The following is a 20,312-nucleotide window of genomic DNA, read 5'->3' as shown; positions in this document are numbered from 1 at the left end:
AGAATGTGGTAAGCACTCCTCTGATGACAGCATGGAGGGATGGATTTATTGCCAGGGTAGGGGCAAGGGAAAGATGGATAAAAGAGGCAGATGGTAATGTGTGCTTTGAAGGAAGAGAACTCCAGAAGGTAGATGTGAGTGGAGAAGGGCGTTCTAGGCAAAGAAGGGCAGACACCAGGAAGAGGAAGGGCTGAAGGTCGGTTCCACGGGCCTCAGCGGGAGGAGAGGTGAGGCAGGGGCTGCGAAGGGGGCCTGGAGGAGCGGGGGGGCCGCATAAGGGCACCCCGAGATCACATGTGTTAGCAAGGGGGCTGCTCCACCCTGGTCTCAGAGTACCAGGTGAGGGCCCGGGCTTAGGGAGCCCACAGGCCGTGGCCAGCCACAAACATGCCATCTGTGGCCTGTGGCATTTCAAAAAAAAATTAAAATCGACAACATCAAACAAAATAGATTTTTACAGATACATGGGCATTTCTAGCTCCTTGTGGAAAGACCTGGAAAATCTGCTCACCCAGGCCTCCCAAGCTGGAATAAGCACCCTGAAGATAAGAAGTAGCAGCCCTCTGAGGGCAGGACAAATACCCTCCAAAGGACTCAGCACCCAACATCCCTAGCATTCAACCCTGGGCCCACTTCACCTGACTGGGCGCCAGGGAACTGAGGCTGCAGCCCCTGCTGGGGGGACAGTGCAGGGGGTGGGATTTAAGTGTCCCCTGTTCACTTACTTAGGTACTGAGGTTGGGCCTGTTTCTTCATCAGTCTTAGTTTCCTTTTCTGTCAAATGGAGTGAATATCACCTACCTCTGTTTTGTCGGGCGGATGAAATGGGGTAATTTAATAGTTAGCACAGTGCTTAGTGCAAAATACATCTTTAGTAAGCGATGGCTGCTGCCACCGTAACTATGACAGGAAAACACTTCCTTCAGGGCCAGGAACTGCCAGGACGTTGCTTCCCTCAGAAAGGCACACTGGAACGCAGGTGTAAGGTGCTGAGTGCCCTGGCCCTTCCACGTTACAAATTCCTGACCCGCTGTCACTGCACTCGATCAGCTGTGTGCTGCTCTGATGTGTCTTTACCTCCAGCATTAAAGAAACAGATGGGGCTTCCCTGGTGGCTCAGTGGTTAAGAATCCGCCTGCCAATGCAGGGGACACAGGTTCGAGCCCGGGTCCGGGAAGATCCCACATGCCGTGGAGCAACTAAGCCCATGCGCCACAACTATGGAGCCTGCGCTCTAGAGCCCGTGAGCCACAACTACTGAGCCCACGAGCCACAACTACTGAAGCCTGCGTGCCTAGAGCCCGTGCTCCACAAGACAAGCCACTGCAATAAGGAGCTTGTGCACAGCAACAAAGAGTAGCCCCCGCTCACCGCAACTAGAGGAAGCCTGCACATGGCAACAAAGACCCAACGCAGCCAAAAATAAAATAAAATTAAAAATTAAAAAAAAAAAGTAACAGATGACACACGCACACAGGTATGTTAATGCAGGGATTAATATATTCAAATTCAACCAGCTCGCTTGCTGTCATCCTATTTTAGCACAAGTTTTCTTTCATACAACCAATTCGAAAATACCCAAACCGTCACTACAACACGCGCTCCCATGGAAGCCAAGGCTTACTACAAATCCAAAGAAATTAGCCTCCCGTGCATGGGTGGCATGGCTTTCAACATCTCTGAGTCTGGAGGAGTGTGAGGCTGTTGGAATATCTACCATAAGCCTGTCAGACAGCAGCTGAAATCCAGAAGATCATCTGACTCTACAGAGGACTGAGCCATTTTTTCTGAGCATGAATTAAACAGATGGCGTCCCCGTAAGTGCTTTTCCAGAACCGCCCCGGGAACAGCTTCAACACTATAATTTTGCTAAGTGAAGTGACTCGAGTTTTGTGCTCGAGCATTAAACAGGAAGCACCATACATCTCCTATGACCAAATGGGCCACTGAAAGGCCACGGTACTCCAGAACAAAGTCCCCTCGAAAGGACTAACTTATTTCAAAGAGTAATAGAACAGAGGACATGTATATTCTCAAGTAATAGTCTAGACATATAGTAGCAGACGGGTATATTATTTTTTTATCTTTAGGCACAAGAAAGAGATGTGCGTGGCTATGGGCCATTCTTTCCTAGAACTCTTAACGCCAATGCCCTGTCAAACTACCTTGGGGAAAGAGCAGGGAGTCAGGCACTTAGAACTTAGCATGTGGTGCTGGTGGGCCAAGACCCTGTCCATCGGAACGTTCACATACAAGAAATGTAAGAGACAGACAGGGACATTTATAAAAGAAAGCTGCTTTTATAAAATTTGATTGTTATTCTCTTTAAAGAAGCACAGTCATTAATTCAATTGTCATTTAACCAGAAGGAGGGCCCCAGGTGTCATCTGCCGATGTTTGTCGCCCGGCATCCATCCACCCAACTCCAAATTTCCCACTGAAGAGCTGCCCCCATGCATTCTCAGAGGGAACCTGTCCAGCTCTGTGTATGAACACAGACGCCAGCCAAGTACGTGCCTTGGTAATCGGGCTCAGGGTTCCAGGTGGCCCAGTCAGAACGAAGGAGATACAGAGTGAGACTTAAATTGGGGTTTATGGGAAAGAAACGTCTCATCCCCAGTGGACATGACTGAGAGAAGACGTAAGTGGGGCTGCTGCAGACATCTTTTGACTGTCAGGGTGAACTGTTTGAGAGTGACGTCAAAACAGAGCAACGGGAGGGGTGACGGAGAAAGAGAAAGCCATCTACCCAAGACGTCTCCGTTACCTGGCCTCCAAATTCCCATTTCGGTGAAGCCTGTTGGACTTGGATTTCTCTCATGTGTAACAGAAAGGGTCTAACTGTTCTATGTACATGAAGAGGCAGATCTAGGGACGTAATGGCATTCTGGGACTCCTCTAAGCCACAGGGCTTGACAGGAAAACTCGGCACAAACACATTCGGTGTCGTCCAGCAGTGCCCAAACCTACCCTGGGCAACAGCTCTTTCACCAGAGTGAATGCACCGTGGCAAAGCCAAGCCCAGGCAGGTCTCGAAATGGAGGGCAAGTTAAACGAAAAAGAGCTCTAACGTGGGAAAGAAATGCAGAGGAAACCAAAGAAAGCAGAGTTGGAGGAAAACTAATAAAGAGAGAGCAATTAAGGGGAGAAAGTGAGTTAATGGTGTCTCTTGGTGAGGCACGGTCTAAGGAAGCGGGACTTATTGAAAACCCTACAGGCACTCTCTTTCATTCTTATCTGCACACTGTGTATTTTTCGTTTTTTAAGGCTCTGGATATGTGGTCTTATTCTAACTGGCATTACCGGCAAAAGCAGTTCAAGTATTTTCCTCGGGGAAAAGCATAGTCCATTTATCTGGGAAAATAAACATGAAAAAGCCATGTAAATTTATTTGGGGATAAAATAGGAGGTGTGTTTTTGCTCCAAATTTAGTTTAAAAACACTACAGCTTTCAACTGAGGATTGTAGAATAACAGGACAGCTTTTCAAGCTGTGCTCTCATGTCATTATTTTGTGTGAAGAAAGCTGCCACCTTAGATGACTGAACTCATCAAACCACTGTAACAAAATGTCTCAGAGGCTGGAACTAAGATGGGGGTGGCAGCCTGCTCTCTCCTCTTGGGTCTCCGTTGGCATGAGTGCTTTGCATGCTTTCTGGCTGGAGAAGGAGAATTTTGTTGTGTCTGTTTTGATTGGAACTTGGGTACCTGAGGGAGACAGAGGAAGAGTGGAAGGCATGTGGGTGATGGAGGCGGTGCCCGTCTCCCCCCAGGACTGATTCTGGACCCGAGCAGGCTGCTTCAGGGTTGGCGCCCAGGTGGGGTGGTGAGGCCAGGAGAGCTATCACCTAGCGCACCCATCAGATCTACCGTGACGGCTGACACCAGCATTCCCGAGAAGGTGAGAAGCAGCAGGGGCGACCAGAGGACACCCTAAAAGGCTGCCACATGCCAGAATCCCACCTGGAGGCCAGACTGCAGGGGCAAGAACAGACTTTGTTCTAGGCACACTGGAACAGGCATACCTGGTAAGGAAACTTTGACCTTAGGAAGGAACACTGCACCCCAGAATCTGGAAGTAGGGTTCCTGTAACTCCCTTGAGTTACACGCCTCCCTTCTCCAGATGTGAAGCCTAAGGCATCCCCGTGACATGACACAAGTCTTCCGTACATCCTCAAATAGGCGTACACCTCTAGAGAAATGTACATGAAAAGTCTCCTCCCTTACTCAGAGCAAGCCACTGAGGCACGGCCCTGTGGGTTATCCTCAAAGAATCCTGAAGTCCAGGACGAAGGATGAATTCGGTCCACCAATGATGAGATTTAGAGCTTGCTCAACGCCACCATGAATCCACGTACGTTCTGGATACGCAAGCGGATTCAATATCAACTTAATTAACGTGATCAGGAAAGTTACTCAACACACGCTAAAGGAGAAGAGAAAGGATGTTTAGATCATCTAGCTACAAAAGAGCTTGTCGGCGCAGACGAGAACTAACCACATCTCTAGTCCTTCCTTGAGACGAGTTTAATAACGTGTTCTTGAGCTGCATCACCACCTTTCCTATAATTGTTTGCACAGGTCTCCCCTCTATTTATGCCTACGTGTTATATTCATTTTTGGAAGTGGCTACTATGAAAGTGGTTCTGTTTATTTTCAATTATTCTACAATATCTGATTTTCTTTTTCTTTCACGTGAAACCCACATGCTTTGCCGCCTACAGACGGATTATCACCTTCATTCTACACCAGGATCTTCACTTCATTTACACTCAGAGTCAGTTGCGTGTAAGTTGCTGGGGGCAGCAACGCGACACCTTCCCCAACCTGAGAACAAGCCCCACTTACCCAGCGTGAGAGAAGCCGTCATAATTTGATGACTGATGCTGGAAAGGGCCTTCTTTCTGATTTCCAGACTTTAAGTAACAGGATTTAATTTCCCCTGCAAAATTTCGGCGAAGAAGATTACACAGTTATTCGTATATGATCATTTCCGCGTATACTTTTTCCAAGTTAGAGAGAACTCATTTTGGACTATTTTAATGATAATTGTTGGTAGACTAGGTCCATTCTTTGTATTTCTCCATAGAATGTGTAACTTAGCTAAGAAAATCGTGACGTACCTCTCTGATAATATGCTTAGACAAGTTTGACTCAGTTACTTACTTTTCATTGAAGTATAGTTGATTCACGGTGTTGTGTTAGTTTCAGGTGTACAGCAAAGGGAATCAGTTATATATATATATACATATATATATATATATATATATATATATACACATTCTTTTTCAGATTCTTTTCCATTATAGCTTATTACAAGATATTGAATATAGTTCCCTGTGCTATACAGTAGGTCCTTGTTGTCTATCTATTTTATGTATAATAGTGTGAATCTGTTAATCCCAAACTCCCAATTTATCCCTCCCCGCTTTCCCACTTTGGTAACCATAAGTTTGTTTTCTATGTCTGTGAGTTTGTTTCTGTTCATTTGTGCCATTTTTTAAGATTCCACATCTAAGTGATATCACATGACTCAGTTACTTATTACTTAATTGCTTTTCATCGATTCATTTGTACCATTTCTAATCCCCTTCTGCGTATTCTTTTCAATGCATTTCTTCTGTATATTCTCTTCACGTGTCAGGATGATCTGTGTATGCTGTAACTGGGTTTTGTTTTGTTTTGTTTGTATCATGTGCAGAAGAGGCTTATTAAGGGTGTGGTTTTGATCGGTGGACCACAAGGGGCCATCCCAACCTTTGAATTTGCAGATGAGCATTGGCACAGCTGCTGACTGGTATGTCAGCCTGGTAATGAGGAGAAGCAAGAGATGGAATTAATTTGTGGAGCTAAATTAGCCTGCGAAAGTGGTTCAGGGTACTGAGGTGTGAAAAGCAGTTCACTTTGTAAATGTAAACGGTCTCTCCCCAGAAGAGGTTTTGGGTGACAGGGAAGCATAATTAATCTTGTCTGTTATGAGCAGCTGCAATGTAGGCTGTAGTGCTGGACCTCAACTTCAAGGTTGTACCCCCAAAAGAAACATTCACAGTGACAACCAACGGCCCCTCTGGAGGCTTTGATAGAAGTGCTACTGTCGTTCTTCATAATGTAAAAGTCTCTTTGTATTTCTGCAGATGCAGAAGCACTTCAAACTATAAACCGCTGATCTATATAGAGAGGGTAATATATCATTTATTATCCAAACCAGGATCCTTGTGAGAGTAGAATAATAAGTTTACATTGATCTATAAGGGACTTAACCCAAGACCCGACCTACAAAAACTAAGACCTATATCCCTTATCTAAGGAACCTTGAATTTGCCTTTTAATGGTTCTTCCTTCCTTTCCTTCTTTCTCTTTCTTTCTTTCTTGTTCTTTCTTCCTTCCGTCCTTCCTTTCTATTACTTTTTAAAATCTTTTTTATAACAAGGTATTAAAAATATATCAGGGTCAGATTTTCAACATATATCCAATGAATATTTCTTAGGTACTGGGCATTACCTTCCCAAAGTTTACAACTGTGAGGGAGAAAATGTCACTAATCAAATTATTATAAGTCAATAAACAATTAGAAGCTGTAACAGTCTCAAAGAAGGAAAAGGATAGGGTGTTAGGAAAGCAAAAGAGCAGAAGAACCTGATTAAACCTGGGAAATCCAGGAAGGGTTTTCCTGAAGAACTTTCTTTAGAACTGAGATCCGAAGGATAAATGGCACAATGTGGGCACAGGGACACGGTTATGTGCAAAGGCCCTGAGGCAGGAGGGCGCACACTCTGTTCTAAGAACATTATGTGTGAGCAAGCAGAACTAAGCCTTCCTCTTCCAGTCTAGTACAGGTATCCCCCGCTTTTTTAAGTTCGCTTCACGCCACCTCATTTTTTACGAAAGACCTACCTTAGTACATGTTTTTGCTAACTGAAAGAAATCCGAAAATTTTTTCTGCTTCTAAAGGGCTAAAAGTGAAAAGAGCATTCAGCGTTTGTTTTGGAGTGAGTTATACAGCCAGCGCACACCCCAAGCAATGAGAGTAGCATCACCAAGCTCCCTCCCCAGGTACTATACCCAGTATCTCAGCATCAAGCTGCCATAGCTTTGAATTAGGACCATCTGTGTCTTATACTGATGTATTTTTTGCATCCTTAGGTAACTGCCTCTTTGCTTCATACCCTTTCAGTTTAGGAAAGATCTCGTAGGACCACTCTACTTTCAGATAGAGGGGAAACCTGTCCTCAGGCTAAGAGACCACATGGGACCTTGAGAAAGCTGCCAGCCTTCCCCCTTCTACGTCATGAGTAAAGAGCTCTAAAGACTTACCATGTTCATCGATAAAGACATGCATCGCATCCACAGACATCTCATCTTGCACAGATGTTTCAGGTCCACTGATGACTTGCAACACAGAACTATCTTGTTGGGAAGTTACCCTGTAGATTATCTGCCTCTGTCTACTGCCCTGGAAACTTAACATACATAAAAATTTCAGAAACAATGTGGAACGCCTCCTTACCCTTAAGAAAGCATTAAAAGAAGCAGCCAGTAAGTGAGGCTGCACCAGCATGAAGCTATAGACCTAAGTTATCCTTACAGGGTCGGGATCTTGGCAGGTTCAGTGAGCCCGGGGCTGGTGCTGGTGTGCTCTTGACTTTGCACGTCTGGTTTTCCTTGCTTGGCGTTGGGTCCACTGGGCTTCTCACTTTCTAGGATTTCCTCCTTTTTCTCCTGGGAATGGTTATCTGAAAAACATTGCTTTATGTGTTAACATCATATTAAATAAGAAATTAATGGGAAGATACTTGGAAACAAGTTACCAAAACTGAAGCAAGAATAGATAGAAAATCTAAATAGCTCCTATGAATTCAGAATAAATACATTTAAAATAAATTAAATACATTTTATTTAGATAAATTTTCATTTTACTAATTACGAAAGTACCTAAATATTTTTGAAAAACAGAAGTGTGTATGTGTCAGAGACATGTTATTGAGCCATCTACAAATACCATCACTTTACATATGGATTCAAGGACTCCCCTGTAATACTCCAGTGACCACTGGCTTACCCAGTTGAAAATCACCCTTTTGGCTAACTTAGTCCTGAAAGGTTCATAGCTCATACATGAATAGCATCGAGGAAAATAATGGCATAAATACCCTGGCGATTTTGGAGTAAAGTCTCATTTTGCGTTTTAAAACCTTATCAGTCTTTCCTTCTCACTCATTCTCAAAATCTAAATTTTCAAGCTGAAGGTAGAATTGGCCTCTTCATAAAGTAGGTGCTCATTAAGTAGAGCTGACCTTGAACCACACCTTGGCACTGTGGAGGACTCAGTGAGATACTATGCCTACGCCTTACCCTGAGAATATTTTAAGATGAATTAGAATTCCAAGATCAATAGGTATATATCGGGTTTTTGAAGTTTTAGAATCCTCTTTAAATAATGGACCAGAACAAGGGTCTTAGTTTACACCATTATGCAAAGTGGAATGACCCCTGAGGGTCAGCCGTCCTTATCTAAAGACACACCCAATGGCCACTTTTAAGGTCACAATGTCCTCTGTATTCCCATGACCAAAGATACCAATAGCTATCTTCTTCTGCATAAATTTTTGCCTGAGAGAAGAACACGATTGAGTGGTTTGAACCTACTGGCTCTTTCAAGACATGGCATTCAGAAAGTCAACCAAGATCTGTCTCAAAAGGTGAAGTGGGGTCTAAATCACATCATCATGTATACAACAAAGTTTTTCATCCTTGGACTTGAAGTACTTAGAGAAACACTGCTGACTTCCAAGTGAGTCCTGAAGATAAATATTCCCAGTGCATCTGTGAAACGATCAGAATTTCTTTGGTACAAAAATGTTTGCCTTTCATTTGACAGCTTGTCAGGATAGAAGTTTTCACAGTTTTCAAGAAACACATTTGTGAGAAAGTGCTATCATAACAAACAGCTTTAGCCAGTGATCACGTCACGTAAAAACTGCAGGGAGGCATGTTTAGACAGCTCTGCCTTCTGACACTACATGTATGTGGACCCATCCATTCGCTTCGCTTCTAATACCTTAGTCTCTCCTTCCCTTAAATGGGCACATTACATATGTCAACCTATGGGTTATTTTTTTCTTTTTCCCTTTAAAAATACACGCTTATAGGAATTCTCTGTTTCTAAAAATAACATACATGAATGCCATGTAATTTAAAACTAGAGAAAAGGAAAAAAAATCTTAAATTACTCTTAACCCCACCATGCTGTTACAGGAGCCAATATGAGACATATCACACCAGTATTTTTTCTAGGCATCATTTTTTTTTTCAAGATTTAAGTCATAATCCAGATGTTGATTTAGAACTGTTCTATTTGACTTAAAGTATTGTAAATATTTAATGACATTAGACATTCTCCTACATCATCTACATCATCTAAAAATGGAAGTTATATAATATTACATTAATATAATTTACTAAGCTAAATAGAACAGTTAGAAAACAAATGTTGTTTTCTAGCTGTTCTATTTATCTTAAAGTATTATAAATATTTAATTACATGAGATATTCTTCTACAGTATCCAAAAATTGAAGTATATACTACATTTAAAAGTATAATTTATTAAACTAGACCCCTACTGTTATAAATTTAGGGTATTTCAATTTTTCTATACTCCAGATAATTCTTCAATAATCATCTTCACGTGCATCATGATTATTTTCTTAGAAAGTCTAGAAGAAACTGAGTACACAAATGGATAATAGCCAGACAATATATATAAATACAGAACTCTGACCTACATGCTACAGCAACCAGCCCAGAAAACCAACCCATAACCTACAGTAACCAGCCAAGAAACCAATACACGATACAAGTCAGACTTGCAGGAACTCAGACCACTGCTTCTAGCAAATAGCTCAGAAAGCCAAATAATAACCCCTGTAACAATCAGTCCCAAATGGCCAAGACTTGAATAATAACAGAGCTTCCCTAATTTTTGCCCCTGCTTCCAACCAGAGAAATCCAACCAATCAGAAGGAGCCAAATACGCTCCCCTAACCAATCGCATAGGGTGCTCTAATTACCCCACCTCCAGCTTCCCCAGGCCAACAGCCTGCAATCACACCCAAAGCCTTCCTTTCTTCCACTACAAAGCTTTCCCACTCCTCTGCCTGCCTTGGAGTTGCTGCCAAAATGCTGGTGGTTGACTCTCGCTGTAGCAAGCTCTGAATGATAGCCTTAGTTCTTCTCATTTGAGCAGTCTTTGTTTATTTCCACAAAGTAAAATAAAGCTGTATCAAAAGAAAACAAAAACATGGCTTTAAAGGCTGTCGATAAGGGTGTGGTTTTCCATAACCTCAAATTCTAGAATATCCCCAAGACCTAAAAATTATTTAAAGGCCTTTGTGGAGATGACCTGGGTTGGAAATAAGAGCACCATAGAGGGCTTCCCTGGTGGCACAGTGGTTAAGAATCCACCTGCCAACACAGGGGACACGGGTTTGAGCCCAGGCCCGGGAAGATTCCACATGCCGCGGAGCCACTAAGCCCGTGCGCCACGACTACTGAATGAGCCACAACTACTGAGCCCACGTGCCACAACTACTGAGCCCATGCACCTAGAGCCCGTGCTCCGCAACAAGAGAAGCCACCGCAATGAGAAGCCCGCGCACCAAAGCCAAGAGTAGCCCCCGCTCACCGTAACTAGAGAAAGCCCACACGCAGCAACAAAGACCCAATGTAGCCAAAAATAAATAAATAAATTTATTTTTTAAAAAAAAGAGTACCATAGAGATACCTGGACAACCACATGTAAAAGAAAAAGATTAGAACATTTCTTCACACCATATGCAAAAATAAGCTCAAAATGGATTAAAGACCTAAATGTAAGATCAAAAAACAAAATACTCCCAGAAGAAAACATAGGCAGAACACTCTTTGACATAAATCGTAGTATTATCGTTTGCCTCTGTTTCCTAAGGCAAAGGAAACAAAAGCAAAAACAAACAAATGGGACTAATTAAACTTAAAAGCTTTTGTACAGCAAAGGAAACCACTGTCAAACAGACAACCTAATGATTGGGAGAAAATATTTGCAAATAATATGACCAATAAGGAGTTAATATCCAAAATATATAAACAGTTCATACAAATCAATAGCAAGAAAACAAATCAACCCGATTCAAAAAATGGGCAGAAGACATGAATAGACATTTTTCTAAAGAAGACATAAAGATGGCCAACAGGCACATGAAAAGACGCTCAACATTGCTAATCATCAGAGAAATGCAAATCAAAACCACAATGAGACGTTACCTCACACCTGTCAGAAGGGCTATCATCAAAAAGTCTACAGATAATACATGTTGTTGAGGATATGGAGAAAACGGAACCCTAGTAATTGTTGGTGGGAATGTAAACTGGTACGGCCACTATGGAGAACAGTATGGAAATTCCTCAAAAACCTGAAAATAGAACCACCATATGATCCAGCAATCCCACTCCTGGGTATATATCTGAAGAAAAGGAAAACACTAATTTGAAAAGGTATTCACAGCATCAGTGTCTACAACAGCCAAGATATGTAAGCAACCTAAGTGTCCATCAACAGGTGAATGGATAAAGAAGATGTGGTATAGCTATTTCCAATGGAATACTACTCAGCCATAAAAAGGAATGAACTTTTGCCATTTGCAACAAAACGGATGGACTTGTAGTTATTATGCTTAGTGAAATAAGTCAGACAGAGAAAGACAAATACTGTATGTTATCACATATATGTGGAATCTAAAAAATAAAACTAGTGAATATAACAAAACAGAAACAGACTCACAGATATAGAGAACAAACTAGTGGTTACCAGTGGGGAGAGGGAAGGGGGGAGGGGCAAGACAGGGGTAGGGGGTTAAGAGGTACAAACTACTATGTTTAAAATAAATAAGCTACAAGGATATATTGTACAGCACCGGGAATATAGCCAATATTTTATAAGAACTTTAAATGAAGTACAATCTTTAAAAACTGTAAATCACTGTTAGATACCGGAAATAAATATAATATTGTAAATCAACTATATTTCAATAAAAAAAAATAGGAGGCAGGAGAGTAATTCCCAGGACAATAAGAAGAGCAAATGTTTGGTAATTTTAAAAAAATTAAAAAAAAAACTCTGTCCCTGCCTGGAATAGGTATACGATCCAGTCCAACTCCTCCCTCCCTGTTGTACCTGCAAGTTCCCGACAACCAAGCCTGTTCCTTTCCATAGAAAACCTCATAGCATCCACATCTCTTTGCACACCCCCTAGGTTTCCAACTCAACCCTGTTCTGATTGAACGTGGCTGGCTGAAAAGTTTAAGAGCAGAAACTTAAGTAGACAGACCAAATAAACCTCACATATAGCCTGAGGGGAACCTCAGAAGAGAAGTCTGAAATTGATCAAGTACAAGACTTTTCACATATTTTCTTACTTGAATCATCACAGTAAATCTGTAACGTATTATTATTCCTGCTTTACTGAAGCTACTGTGACTCAGATGGATATGGTGAGTTGTCCAAGCTCACCCCGCTGGACGGCAAAACCAAAATTTGGCCCTGGGCTGTCAAGTTCCAAACCCAGAGCTCTGTCCTCCCCACACACAGCTTCCCGGAAAGAAACACATCACCCAGATCAGCATTACCTAATACAGTAGCCAGTGGCCACATGTGGCTACTTAAATGAAGTAAAATTCAATAAAATTAAAAATTCCACTTCTCAGCTGCACAATCCCCATTTCAAGTATTTAATAGCTACACGTGGCCAGTGCCTGCTGTCCTGGACGGCAGATCCGGGATAATTCCATCACTGCAGAAAGTTCTATTAGACAGTGCTGGTTAAGATGCGTGAACCTTTATATGAATTAGATGGTGAGAATCCAAATCTTGTATCAGAAAGTGTCTAGTATCTCAAAGTAACCAATGCTTTCTTGTACTGCATGTGTCTGTTATAAAGTTTAGCTGAATCCTTCCTGTTCTTGTTACTCCATATGCAAAATCTTGGATACACAGACATAGTAACACGGAGAATGCATTCACTTTACATAAGTTCAATATTCAGACTTAATGAATTTTTAGGCAAGATTGGACTGACCCACAAGCAGGGCAAGCCTTTTGGCAGAGCACCAGAAAGACAAAAGAAAAAAGAGCAAATCGCTGGGAGCTGCCTGCATACAGCCAAAGGGTCCCCCTGACTGGCCCAAAGAGCAGAGAACAGGTAGCAGCAAAGGGACAATCGTAGCACAAAGACATGCTACTGCCACGTGAACCACAACTTCCTGCAAAGCAATCCTACCATATAGATACGCTCTCAGAGACCTAGGCAGAAATGATGTACTCAAAAATCAAAGAAGCATGGACATTTAAAGTTAAAAGACTTTGCGACTTCCCTGGTGGCGTAGTGGTTAAGAATCCGCCTGCCAATGCAGAGGACACGGGTTCGAGCCCTGGTCCGGGAAGATCCCACATGCTGTGGAACAACTAAGCCTGCGCACCACAACTAGTGAGCCCAAGTGCCACAACTACTGAAGCCCGCGCGCCTAGAGCCCGTGCTCCACAACAAGAGAAGCCACCGCAGTAAGAAGCCCGTGCACTGTAATGAAGAGTAGTCCCCGCTTGCTGCAACTAGAGAAAGCCCGCACGCAGCAACGAAGACCCAACGCAGCCAAAGATAAAATTAATTAATTAATTAAAAATAAATAAATAAAGTTAAAAGACTTTGTAAAAACTCTAGTCCATGGGACTTCCCTGGCGGTCCAGTGGTTAGGACTCAGCGCTTTCACTGCCTTGGCCCCAGGTTCAATCCCTGGTAGGGGAACTAAGATTCCACAACCCATGTGGAGTGGCCACAAAAAAAAAACAAAAAAAACTCTAGTCCAGTAACATCCTTTGCCTGGGAGGAAACTGAGCCCAGAGATATTAAGAGAATGAATCTTCTATTCCTACAGGAAATATAGTTTATTATTTATGAGTGTTGACTCTGTAGCCAGACTGCCTGGAATCAAAGCTGAGTTGTAGACTTACTAGGCTAACTTGGGAAAGGTAGTGAAAACCAGCTGCAAAAAAGGAATGATAACAGGACCCATAACACAAAGTTACATGAAGACTAAATGAGTGAAAGTGAGACTAACTGTATAAAATATTGCTCAAACTGGGAACCCTTTTGAGAGTGAAAGGCAGCGTTATTAATAATTATTTTGGCAAAACACACGTTAATAAGGGCCTTTTTGGACAAACCACCACGGATGGTCACCCGTGTTAATATCTGTAAAGTCCTTAGGATGGTGCCGGCGTGAATTAAGAGCTGTGTGTTTGTTATAATTATGTTTACAACTTGGGATAATTAGAGAATTCAGCACAGATTATATAATGGAATTCAACAGAAAAGTGGATTCCTTTCACAGAAATTTGCTTTACAATCAGCTTTCCCAGAATGAATCTATTCTATTATTTTTCATACCTTTACTTTTTAATTTATTTTTTTTTAAGTCTTATTGTATTTGTTACAACATTGCTTCTGTTTTATGTTTTGGTTTTTTTGGCTACGAGTCACGTGGGATCTTAGCTCCCCAACCAGGGATCGAACGTGCACCCCCTGCATTGGGAGGTGAAGTCTCAACCGCTGGACCGCCAGGGAAGTTCTGCATCTATTCTATTAAGGAAGAGCTACCTTCAGGGGTCTTGTCACCATGGTAAAATATAACTGCTCATTTCCTTAGAAGTAAACGTTCTTGCCTAGGGAAGCCAAATCTTCATTACTATGCCTTAAATTTCCTGGTGGAATAAGCCAGGTTTAATCCATGCTCATCACACAGCTTAGTTTTGATACACTCAGCAAATATCGGTGACGACACCAAGCACCCAACAATTACACAACAGTTATCCCGCTGTTTGCAAAATCAAATCACAGAAGCCCGCACCTCCAGGAAGCCCGCTGTCTTTGCTCTCCTCTGCCGGCTCATTCTTTTGGTTGGATACCACCACCTTGGAAGTATTAATTGATTCTAACAGGGAGACAAATTCCAGGAAGTTGGATTCATTTGGTATTTGTCCTTCCTTGGCCTCCAGGTCAGATTTGGAAGTTGGCATTGTTTGCTCTTTATCGTTAATAACTTCTGCGGAACTTTTGCTCAAGAAGACGTCTGTCCCGCTGTCTACACTGAGGACTTGGGAGTGTCTCTTTTCCTGGCTGGTTCTACAAGATGATGGGTCAAGGTTAGCCTGGACTTCCGTGCCCCCCTCAGACTCGGAGACCACATCAGGCGTGGGTGGCGGGGTTGTACAGGGGTCTCCTGGGGAAGGACTGTGGTCCTGGGTGGCATCACCCCCGTCCCCAGATTCATAGCCAGAACATGGATTGGAAGACGCCTCCACCATCAATCTCTCCGGCGTCCTGTCACTTCCATTGCCTTCGGGACACACCATGCCTCCTCCTCCACCCTCAGACAGCTCAAGGGTGATGATGGGAATTCTCATCTGTTTCTCAGGACCAGCGGCCCCTGGGGGAACTGGCTCGGCATCACACGTGAAGCCGGTTGCCTCAGTACCAACCACCTTCAGGTGAAGAGAACTTTCCAAGTCTGTCATGGAGTTGGGGGTACTGCTCATGGTGATGACAATCTTAATGGGCTCGTGCAGACTCAGCAGGTCTCCAGGTTGAGAAGTATCTATAAGAGTGACAGCAACCTCATTATCTGAGTCATCCACCTCCTGGTTCAAGGGTGGGTCCACCTGCTGGGAAACCTGCTCCCGCCCAGGTTTGGCGATGACGGTGTTACACTGAGGGCAGCTACTGCTCAGGCTGTCCTGAGGCGACTTGCTTTGCAACTGTTCCCTGATGGAGGCAAAATTCCCAGGTTCTGGGATCAGGACGGAATTCTCACTCCCCCAAGGCTGGAAAGAAACATCTGTCTCCAGTAAGTCGTATTGAGACAAAGACAGGTAGGGCACCTTCTTCACGGCTTCTTTGTCCACCAAGCCACCCTCGGATCTGTGGCAGAAGGGGGACTGCCCCTGGCCCCCTTTTTCCTTCCCTTTATCACTGATGCAAGTTTCTGCCACGACTGGTTTCACTGGTATTGCTGACGTGGTCATGGTTTCCGGCACGTGCCCTTTAGAAGCAGGTAAGCGTTCCGTTTTCATCCCAGGTGATGTAGATGACACTGGTGCTACGGGCTGGTCATCTGACACAATGACACCTGAAATCAACAACAACAGCAACTCAATTCACATCCAGAATGGATGAATAATGTCATGGAGCAAGACCGAATAATAACAAACTAAAAATAACACCAGCAACAAATGTGATAAGATGCTTAGTCTAAAAATAGCTCCTCTGCTGTGAAATTGTTCTTGAAATCTCTATATTTAAAAAATAATTCAGGCTTGTAGCTTTCCCTCTTTTGTGGGCTTGGGAGGCAGACTAGTATGATTTAAACAACGTATTTGCAATCAGAAAGGTCCTGGCTCTGCTATTCACTAGCTACGTTATATTGGGCAAGTTACTTAATCCTTCTAAACCAAGGCAGGGAGGGTCCAAAATATTGATATATAAGGCTTGACAAGCAAAAGCAGCTTGAATTTTATGCTAAGAATAATGTGAACTCAGCAGAAGTTTTTCAATGCAGGGAAAGGAAGGGGTTCATTCTGGCCTCCAAAAGTTCTTTTCTAAGTCTTCTGAAGACAATCAAAAGACAATAAAATGGGAGGAGGAACCAAGATGGTGGAGTAGAAGGACGTGCTCTCACTCCCTCTTACGAGAGCACCAGAATCACAACTAGCTGCTGGACAATCATCGACAGGAAGACACTGGAACTCACCAAAAAAGATACCCGACATCCAAAGACAAAGGAGAAGCCACAATGAGACGGTAGGAGGGGCGCAATCACAGTAAAATCAAATCTCATAACTGACGGGTGGGTGACTCACAGACTGGCAAACACTTATACCAAAGAAGTCCACCCACTGGAGTGAAGGTTCTGAGCCCCACGTCAGGCTTCACAACCTGGGGGCCCGGCAACGGGAGGAGGAATTCCTAGAGAATCAGACTTTGAAGCCTAGTGGGAATTGATTGCAGGACTTCAACAGGACTGGTGGAAACAGAGACCCCATTCTTGGAGGGCACACACAAAGTAGTGTGCGCATCAGGACCCAGGGGAAGGAGCAGTGACCCCATAGGAGACTGAACCAGACCTACCTGCTAGTGCTGGACGGTCTCCTGCAGAGGCGAGGGGTGGCTCTGTTTCACCATGGGGACAAGGACAGTGGCAGCAGAACTTCTGGGAGGTACTCCTTGGCGAGAGCCCTCCCAGAGTCTGTCATTAACCCCACCAAAGAGCCCAGGTAGACTCCAGTGTTGGGTTGCCTCAAGCAAAACAACCAACAGGGAGGGAACCCAGCCCCACCCATCAGGTGGATTAAAGTTTTACTGAGCTCTGCACACCACAGCAACAGTCAGCTCTACCCACCACCAGAGCCTCTCATCAAGCCTCTTAGATAGCCTCATCCACCAGAGGGCAGACAGCAGAAGCAAGAAAAACTACAGTCCTGCAGCCTGTGGAACAAAAACCACATTCACAGAAAGACAGACAAGATGAAAGGCAGAGGGCTATGTACCAGATGAAGGAACAAGATAAAACCCCAGAGAAACAACTAAATGAAGTGGAGATAGGCAACCTTCCAGAAAAAGAATTCAGAATAATGATAGTGAAGATGATCCAGGACCTCAGAAAAACAATGGAGGCAAAGATCGAGAAGATGCAAGAAATGTTTAACAAAGACCTAGAAGAATTAAAGAACAAACACCTAGAAGAATTAAAGAACAAACAAACAGAGATGAACAATACAATAACTGAAATGAAGACTACACTAGAAGGAATCAATGGCAGAAAAACTGAGGCAGAAGAACAGATAAGTGACCTGGAAGATAGAATGGTGGAATTCACTGCTGTGGAAGAGACTAAAGAAAAAAGAATGAAAAGAAATGAAGACAGCCTAAGAGACCTCTGGGACAGCATTAAATGCAACAACATTCGCATTATAGGGGTCCCAGAGGGAGAAGAGAGAGAGAAAGGACCTGAGAAAATATGTGAAGAGATTATAGTCAAAAACTTCCCTAACATGGGAAAGGAAATAGCCACCCAAGTCCAGGAAGCGCAGAGAGTCCCATACAGGATAAAACCAAGGAGAAACACGCCAAGACACATATTAATCAGATTGGCAAAAATTAAAGACAAAGAAAAATTACTGAAAGCAGCAAGGGAAAAACGACAAATAACATACAAGGAACTCCCATAAGGTTAACAGCTGATTTCCCAGCAGAAACTCTACAAGCCAGAAGGGAGTAGCATGATATACTTAAAGGGATGAAAGGGAAGAACCTACAACCAAGATTACTCTACCCAGCAAGGATCTCATTCAGATTCAATGGAGAAATCAAAAGCTTTACAGACAAGCAAAAGCTAAGAGAATTCAGCACCACCAAACCAGCTCTACAACAAATGTTAAAGGAACTTCTCTAAGTGCGAAACACAAGAGAAGAAAAGAACCTACAAAAACAAACCCAAAACGATAAGAAAATGGTAACAGGAACATACATATCGATAATTACCTTAAACGTGAATGGATTAAATGCTCCAACCAAAAGACACATGCTTGCTGAATGGATACAAAAACAAGACCCATATAGATGCTGTCTACAAGAGACCCACTTCAGACCTAGGGACACATACAGACTGAAAGTGAGGGGATGGAAAAAGATATTCCATGCAAATGGAAATCAAAAGAAAGCTGGAGTAGCTATACTCATATCAGATAAAATAGACTTTAAAATAAAGAATGTTACAAGAGACAAGGAAGGACACTACATGATGATTAAGGGATCAATCCAAGAAGAAGATATAACTATTATAAATATATATGCACCCAACATAGGAGCACCTCAATACATAAGGCAACTGCTAATAGCTATAAAAGAGGAAATCAACAGAAACACAATAATAGTGGGGGACTTGAACACCTCACTTACACCAATGGACAGATCATCCAAAATGAAAATAAATAAGGAAACAAGTTTTAAAAGACACAATAGACCAGATAGATTTAATTGATATTTGTAGGACATTCCATCCAAAAACAGCAGATTACACTTTCTTCTCAAATGCACACGGAACATTCTCTAGGATATATCACATCTTGGGTCACAAATCAAGCCTCAGTAAATTTAAGAAAATCGAAATCATATGAAGCATCTTTTCTGACCACAACACTATGAGATTAGAAATGAATTACAGGGGAAAAAACATAAAAAACACAAACACATGGAGGCTAAACATTACGTTACTAAATAACCAAGAGATCACAGAAGAAATCAAAGAGGAAATCAAAACATACCTAGAGAAAAATGACAATGAAAACATGATGATCCAAACCCTATGGATGCAGCAAAAGCAGTTCTAAGAGATAAGTTTATAGCTATACAAGCCTATCTAAAGAAACAAGAAAAATTTCAAGTAATCAATCTAACCTTACACCTAAAGGAAGAGAAAGAAGAACAAACAAAACCCAAAGTTAGCAGAAGAAAAGAAATCATAAAGATCAGAGCAGAAATAAATGAAATAGAAACAAAGAAAACAATAGCAAAGATCAATACAACTAAAAACTGGTTCTTTGAGAAGATAAACAAAATTGATAAACCATTAGGCAGACTCATCAAGAAAAAGAGGGAGAGGACTCAAATCAATAAAATTAGAAATGAAAAAGAAGTTACAACAGACACCGCAGAAATACAAAGCATCCTAAGAGACAACTACAAGCAGCTCTATGCCAATAAAATGGACAACCTGGAAGAAATGGACAAATTCTTAGAAAGGTATAACCTTCCAAGACTGAACCAGGAAGAAATAGAAAATATGAAAAGACCAATCACAAGTAATGAAATAGAAACTGTGATTAAAAATCTTCCAACAAACAAAAGGCCAGGACAAGATGGCTTCACAGGTGAATTCTATCAAACATTTAGAGAAGAGCTAACACCTATCCTTCTCAAACTCTTCCAAAAAATTGCAGAGGAAAGAACACTCCCAAACTCATTCTCTGAGGGCACCATCACCCTGATAACAAAACCAGACAAAGATACTACAAAAAAAGAAAACTACAAACCAATATCACTGATAAATATAGATGCAAAAATCCTCAACAAAATACTAGCAAACAGAATCCAACAACACGTTAAAAGGATCATACACCATGATCAAGTGGGATTTATCCCAGGGATGCAAGGATTCTTCAATATATGCA

At 42.4% G+C, this 20,312-nt stretch overlaps 1 protein-coding gene across 1 annotated transcript in view; it reads right to left on the bottom strand.

Moving 5' to 3' along the window:
* PCNX2 (pecanex 2) overlaps positions 1-20,312 on the bottom strand; it is a 272,196-nt gene that overhangs the window by 227,884 nt on the left and 24,000 nt on the right. The window contains exons 5-8 of the mRNA XM_019941562.3: positions 14,936-16,213; positions 7,586-7,733; positions 7,315-7,460; positions 4,849-4,942 (exon numbers count right to left, since the gene is read on the bottom strand). Coding sequence (XP_019797121.2) covers positions 4,849-4,942; positions 7,315-7,460; positions 7,586-7,733; positions 14,936-16,213 — 1,666 coding nt within the window. The remainder of the gene's footprint in view (positions 1-4,848; positions 4,943-7,314; positions 7,461-7,585; positions 7,734-14,935; positions 16,214-20,312) is intronic.

Source organism: Tursiops truncatus, chromosome 16 (assembly GCF_011762595.2).
Source record: "Tursiops truncatus isolate mTurTru1 chromosome 16, mTurTru1.mat.Y, whole genome shotgun sequence".
In the NCBI taxonomy this organism is placed as follows: Eukaryota; Metazoa; Chordata; class Mammalia; order Artiodactyla; family Delphinidae; genus Tursiops; species Tursiops truncatus.
The sequence above is the reverse complement of the archived record's forward strand: the minus strand, read 5'-3'. Positions and strand labels throughout refer to the sequence as shown.